We start from the raw sequence: 7,219 nt of genomic DNA, 5'->3' as shown, positions 1-7,219 counted from the left end.
ACCCCTGAATATTCTAGATAGACAAAACCTGACATTTGTCAAAATGATTAGGAAGAAAGCCTCTTCTAAGTATATCAAATGCAAGACAGACCCATTCTCCCTCCCCCCTTTAAGTTATAAATTTATTTTAGGCAAGCTAGAACTTAAGAAAGCAACATGAAATCAAGAGAAAACTTACATTTTTGCTGATCTATTAACCCCCTCTCTCGTCCCAATTTTTACTTCAATACAATCTGCAACATCTGGAATATTGAAGCTGAAGGGAATTGGTATTTATTAATGCTGAGTTAGCAATCAAGTGCACTAAAAACTATCCTATAGGGACTGGTACAACAAACAATTTAGTAGTGATTTCTTCGAACAATTACAGCAGTGTAAATTATTCCATCCACCCACCCAGATTAAACAGTATTTCACTGGCTTTCTAGTTGACTTTGGGGAAGTCGCTTCACTCCTGGTAAAGTATTTTGAGAACTATGGATGAAAAGGATTCTACAAAACACTATGTATTATTAGGGGCTGACTTCTGGTAAAATTAAGAAAAACTGACGCAAGTTTACAATCATCATAATTTTAAGAACAGTTGAGGTATCAATCCTAGAAAATGGGTTTTATAATGAAAGAGCTGAGAAATCTTTAAAAAAGGATATAAACACAAAGTATTTCCAGAAAATAGAATTTTGTCTGTTGATTGAGACCAAAGATGTTTCCATGATTTCTTAAAATTCCACAGGGGAAAGTTTTAAAGGAAACACTGCCCTGCAGCATTTGCAACCCAGGTATCAACACCAGAAGTGAAAATGATTTTTTCATTAGCCGGTCAGAGAAATGCACATAGTAAGATATGAAAAGGACACAGGAATTTTTAAATTTCCCATTTTTATAACGAAGAATTTTTAGTAACATAGGTAAGAAGGTCTCCCCCCCCCCCCCACAATAAAATTTAAGTTGACAGTATCCTTTTCACTACAGTGGAGCAAAAAGCAGTGCTGTGTGTTTGACAGTATAAGTCACTACATTATACATAGACACCACAGGCTTCTACATTAGGAACACTTTCCTCTGACGATCTGGTATCTGATCTTACTCCATGGTGACAAAATTTCTCTCAGCAGCTCTCTCCAAATGCACGCTCTGACTTCACAAATGTGACACCTACAGTCCAGGTTCTGCACAGGGGGTCTCCATCTCTGTAAGAGGCTAGCAAAACCTGACTATTTCACTATTTTATATCCAAAAATTCCAATGCTTTTTAAACACCTGATTACTGAAATAAAAGCTACATGGATATGCACGTAGGTTACAGATGTGAATACCAATTGCAAAGAAATGAGTCTAAATTCATACATGTAGATTATACACTCACATCTCAGCTATGCTTACGAGCAAGGATGCTGATCAGCCTTCTGTGTGAATTCTCTTGAGGCAGAGCGTGTATACGTGGGGGAGACCAAGTCATAGGGCAACAATCTTTAAAGCTTGGCCTGAGATGCAAGGGAATGACTGACATTTTCCCATTTTTTTTTAAAATTCAGATTTCCAATAGGGATAAGACTCTCCAAGCCATAAAAGTGACAATACAGCACTTAAATGAGCTAACATTTACAAGCTGACACATTGCACACCACTGTCCTTCAGCACACTACAGAGCGACTGGTTATTCCAGCAGTAACATGCGATTGAGAAACTCCTTTCTATGAAGGTCAGTCCTGTGTGCACACACCTGATATTCCTGCTTTCCCCACTTTCCTTAATGGGGTTAGCGGGGAGCACGTTGGGTCTGTTTTCAAGTCTTGCCATTTTGTATTGAGCAAATAAGAGTGGCCCTCTCCTTGTCCCCTTCAAAGGGTGGTGCCTTCAACGAGAATTCAGTCTGGAAGCCCAGGTCAAGTCTCAATGCACTTGTCACTGCTTTGCTTTTTTCACTATGGTGCCAACAGCAGAGATAACTGTGGTTTTGGAGCCGCTTGCGCTGGTGGTTACTGTGACAACAGCTGGCAACGTTGCAGTCGTGGTGAGGATGGTGGGCTGAGCTATTGTTGTTACCGGGATGGCGGAGTCCCACTTACTCTTTCTCTTTTGAGCATCTGATTTGGAATAACCAAGAGAGACTAGTGTTAACATTTACAGTCATTGGTATTAATGATCCCCCTCCTTCTCAACCCTCAAAGTGCCATTGCCCGAGTGGACAGTATCTCCTCACCCCCTAGCTGAGGCAAGTGGAACTTGGTCAGGAAGTGTTGAGTATAAACCTACTGGAACTTTGAACCCCCAAAGGCAAAACTGAAAAATCCGCACTGTTTATGCCCCTGAACTCCTAGAAAAGTGACATGAGATTCACTCTCTCCCCCAACACCAAAGTAGGTTTGGTCTGGACAGAAAACATGGATCTCCCTATTCTATTAGCCCAGGGGTTCTCAAATTGGGGATTGGGACCCATCAGGGGGTCGTGAGGTTATTACATGGGGGGTTGAGAGCTGTCAGCCTTCACCCCAAACCCTGCGTCACCTCCAGCATTTATAATGGTGTTAAATATATTAAAAAGCATTTTTCATTTTTAAGGGGTGTGTGTGTCAGACTCAGAGGCTTGCTATGTGAAAGGGGTCACCAGTACAAAAGTTTGAGAACCACTGCTTTAGCATGAGGTACAGCACTAACTGTTACGAGTCATTATCCAAATTACAACATCAAGTTGTTCATCTCTTTTCCCAACCCCCTCCTCAGGCTCTGGGGAAAGACCTGTCAAGAGATACTCTCATCAACATACAGCAACAAATTCCATTAACCCCGGCACAAAGAAATCCTTCCCTACCCGAAGCTACTGCCAAGCCTTCCTACCAGGAAAACAGACCAGCAACCCCCAATCCCAGATAACTCCTGGCAATCTGCTTTCTTGGGGCTGGTCTACACTACCGCTTAAGTCGAAGTAACTTGAGTTACTCAGGCATCCCCTCCACCAGCAACATAAGTTACATCGACCCAAGTGCCGTCCACACAGGTGCTATGTCAGCAGGAGACGCTCTCCAGCCGACACAGCTTCCGCCTGTGGGGGTGGAGTAATTATGCGGACGGGAGAGCGGTCTCCTGTTGGCATAGCTTGTCTTCACCAGATGCGTTACAGTGGTGCAGCTGTGCCAATGTTGCCCAGTAGCGTAGACTTGTCTTTGGTGTCAAGGGGATGGAGAACAAAGGGAACTTCGACGGTTTCTGGCTAGCATGAGCGGCAATCCCCACAATTACGATGCAATCTAAGTTTGAGGTCATCGCATGTATTTACCTCCAACGGCAGTGCTGACTGTTGTGGTAGTGGTGGATGAAGCATTTGTTGTTGTGCCCTTCTTAGTGCCAGTCACAAATTCGATCTAGAAGGGGGGGCGGGGGGGGGAGAGAGAAAAGAAAAGAACAGATGTTAATATTTATGTCTTCTTCCCTCACGACAGAGTTCTTCTTTAGATCCAGAATGTAGCAAGGTATAAAAGAGAATGTAGGCAAGGTAATATTTTTTTATTGAACCAACTTCTGTAATAAAAAGATATCACCTCACCTACTTTGCGCCTCATACATCCTGGGACAAAGACTGCTACAACACCTCAGCAAACAAAGGATACAAATATTTATTGGGCCAGTCCACTTAACATTATGATGTTGGGGAGAGAAAACACACATGGGCCTCACTCCAAGTACTCCAAAACGGATCAGTTATAACCAGTATGAAGATGTGTAAATGTGAAGATTCTCCACATGCAGACAGATCAAAAACTTTGGTACCCTCCTTAATGGAGGGATCAGGACTAGGATCCTGGTCAGTACAGACACATTCTTACAAATCATTTCTTCAATGAGAAGCTGAGATGAAAAATAAAAGCTGTCTTAGAATACAAGTCCCCACACGCATGGTTTACAGAGACTGCGCCACAGAAAGAAACCTAGCAACAAGAGCCACAACAGTCTGCAATCACATATCTATAAGTCTACAGTCAAAGGAAATGAGGGGGGATAGTCACAGGTGACTGTACTGCGGTGCATAAAGCAAAACAAAAGGCAAACAAAGAGATGGCTATTAAAAAAAAAAAGTTTGCTGCAAAAATGTACTTGTTGCCAAAAAAGCATTCTACAAATCTGAAGCGAGATCTTGTTAATTAACTCTTTGGATATGATTTCCTAATGCCAGCCACTAATCCAAGTGCCTCACCATTTGGGGGGGTATGGGTGATGTGAAGTGCTCCAGAGCTATATAATGTTTTAAATGCATTGACTCCATTTCCTAACAAGCCAAGACATTTTCAGGTATCGAGGGGTTGATATGGGTCTAGATACAGTCAAAGAGGTAATGAGAGAAAACAGAAGCCAGGCCTGAGTTCAGTGTGATTTGCTGGGGAAACTAAGCTACATTAGGCTGTGACACTAGAGGCATAGTGTGAAGACTAAGGAGATAGTAGTTATTTAACAGAGTATTGTTTATCTTGTATTTGGAATAATGGGTGCAGTTATGCATGCCCTGATTTAAGAACACTGACAAAACTGGACAGGGCTCAAGGAGCAAAGGCAACTGGGCCTGGAGAGAAACTGACCTACAAGGAAAGGCCAAAAACCTAAATCTTGTACAGTCTGGCAGAGAAATGAATAAGGGGAAAGATGCCAGAACCGTCTAAAAATACCTCATGGTCAGTACAAGGGGTAGTACATGGAGGAACATGAAGCAATGGAATGAATTCCAGCAAAGAATGAATAAAGGCTGGGAGATGGATCTCTAAATTCCATAACTCTTGATTTATTACCTTTGTGCGCTCCTTCTTGGCCTTTTCCAGTTTGTCCATTTCAATCTTCTGTGCTTTGGCTAAAAAAGGTTGGTACAAGAAATTATAAAAAGCAGGAGATTCACAAAAGCAGCAATTCATCTCCACAACTGTCCCCTCCATCTCCAATCAATGGACAAGGTCCCACATACAGAAAACTATTGAATCAGCTGTGAAATAAAAAACTTTCTATCAAGGCAACATTCCACTTATAATTTCTTCAGCCTCTTCACTGCAACCAGAGTCTGCTTGTATCTCAGACCAACAATTTTAAGGGAGGGACTTTCCAAACTAATGGAAACTCAGGAAGTTCTAGGTCTGTCCAGCCAAACTCGACTAGTGCCTAACCAGAATGCGGCCGGCATGTTCTGACTTTCCGTTCATTTAAACGGGTGTTCAGTTAAAATACGGTTGCTAAAGTTCCAGCACGATTCAGTAGCACTGATAAAAGGGATAACAGCTGTAGGAGTGATCAGAAAGAATTGAAAGAAAGAAAGATATCCTTAAGATTACCTAGCGCCTCATAGTAGGAGTCCTCAGACCACCCATGAGGGTCAAACATGTCCTGAGAGAGAAAAAGTTTAACATTATTTCAGAACTTGTTTGAACAGCACGACATACAAAACACTTCATCATATACTTCTATTAAAGTACCACAAGGAAGAGAGGGAAATATTCAGTACAGCGCTAATTGCCCCTCTCCTGTATCCCAATCAGACATAAAAAGGTTCAGATGCAGTGCAGCTGTAGCTGCATTGGTCCTAGAATATTAGAGAGTCAAGACGGGTGAGCTAATGTCTTTTATTGGACCGACAGAAGTCATGCCATTTCAGTGACTGACAGATGCACTAAATAGTTCTCACTGCAAGTTGACACTTGTTTTCCAAATTTGTGCCTCCTGAAAGACTGACAGGCCAAAATAGAATTTTACCTATACCACAACAAACCTCCAAATTAGCTGTCCACAGCCACAGAATTCAAAGTCTATATCACAAAGCTACAGCTACTGGGGTTCACTGTTACACAAAGCACATTTTATTTCAACGCAACTGGAGATCAAACTGCAGACAGATCTCTAGCTGACTAGTTCTGTCATCAGCCCTGAAGTATGAAGCCCTAAATGACCTGCCTGAGAAAGAGGACAGAACTGATGAGAGCTTCATGCACCCACCCCACCTCCCATGAAATCTTTCACCCTTCTTACCTTGGGATAATTCGTACCAAGTTCGTCGATTGCACAAAACTGGATCAGCTTTTCATAGATGCTGAGACAGAAGAACAATCATTAGTTTATTTCTAGCTTTCCCCCTTCTTTCTTCAAGATTAAGATCATCGGGTTTGTTGGTACAAAGAGGCTGGTGCTCCATTTCAATGGCCCCGGTGAAGAATCACCAAAAAGAGTAACATTCTGAAGACCCATGACCACCACCACAATATGCAAAACATACCATAAACCCTGGTTATTCCTCCCCTCAACTAGAGATTCCTCTCCTAACCCAAAACATACCATCCACAGAATCGTACCTGAAGCCCTACACACCTGGTTTTAAAATCTGTGTTTTAGTTGTGGTTACATGGATCTCCAGAGAGTCTCAAGCACACTCATTTCTGAGATGTTTTTCTAGATCCTCTTGAAGATTTCATGAGCAGTAACAGCGTCTATTGCTTGACATCCCCAATTTCTGATATGGCTCTAATGGCAGGGAGGATGACTCTTGGGATTAGCTTTCCTGCGGAGTTGTAACCCCAAAGGGAAAACTCACCTGGGATTACGAAATTCCTTCTTCCTCTGAATGATGTAGTTCATGTCCATGCCCTCTTTCATCTTCCTATCGTACAACTTTTGAATCTTATCCTAGATAAAAAAGAAACAGTGTAAGAGTCAACACCAAGTAGTAACACACAGGTAGGAGATATTCAATATGCACAAACATGGTTGTCTTATTTCTGCATAGTTAAACCCCAAATGGCCCCCTCCCACCTTAGAACAGTAATTTTTCAGAGACAGGAAGGCCGAAGCAGGCACATCATCTGGGCTAATCTGCAGTGACATTGACTCTTCTCAGACTCAATCAAAGATCACTCTTCCCTCCCTGCATAATCCACTATACAGTGTGGGCCATCAAGCTCTTAAAGGAGCAATGGTGCCTCCCTGCTTTGTAGGTTCACCTAAGTCTCCCTGCAGCAGCAGTGATGGTAGAAAGAGTAGTTAAACAAAACAAAGCAAAGAAAATTAAAATCCCATCCTGCTTGTTTTCAGCTCCCAAGGGAAAGAGAGATGGATTAGTTCAGTGGTTTTCAAACTGTGGTCCGTGGACGACTACATCTAAGATTGCCAAAGGGGTCTGCATCTCCATTTGAAATTTTTTTATGGGTCTGCAAATGAAAAAAGGTTGAAAACCACTGGATTAGTTCCATGAAAA

The 7,219-nt window shown here is 42.2% G+C and overlaps 1 protein-coding gene across 4 annotated transcripts in view; it reads right to left on the bottom strand.

Moving 5' to 3' along the window:
• Nucleotides 1-222: 222 nt before the first annotated feature.
• Nucleotides 223-7,219, bottom strand: part of LOC102943751 (SAP30 binding protein) — a 57,541-nt gene continuing 50,544 nt past the window's right edge. For all 4 annotated transcript variants that reach the window (XM_037914322.2, XM_027834751.3, XM_007072552.4 and 1 more), the window contains 6 exons: nt 6,560-6,651; nt 6,001-6,061; nt 5,310-5,361; nt 4,779-4,837; nt 3,278-3,362; nt 223-2,087 (listed from right to left, as the gene is read on the bottom strand). In XM_037914322.2, the coding sequence (XP_037770250.1) occupies nt 1,906-2,087; nt 3,278-3,362; nt 4,779-4,837; nt 5,310-5,361; nt 6,001-6,061; nt 6,560-6,651 (531 nt within the window). In that variant the 3' untranslated portion in view covers nt 223-1,905. The remainder of the gene's footprint in view (nt 2,088-3,277; nt 3,363-4,778; nt 4,838-5,309; nt 5,362-6,000; nt 6,062-6,559; nt 6,652-7,219) is intronic.

Source organism: Chelonia mydas, chromosome 14, assembly GCF_015237465.2.
Source record: "Chelonia mydas isolate rCheMyd1 chromosome 14, rCheMyd1.pri.v2, whole genome shotgun sequence".
NCBI lineage: Eukaryota > Metazoa > Chordata > Testudines > Cheloniidae > Chelonia > Chelonia mydas.
This window is presented reverse-complemented; position numbering and strand designations above follow the sequence as displayed.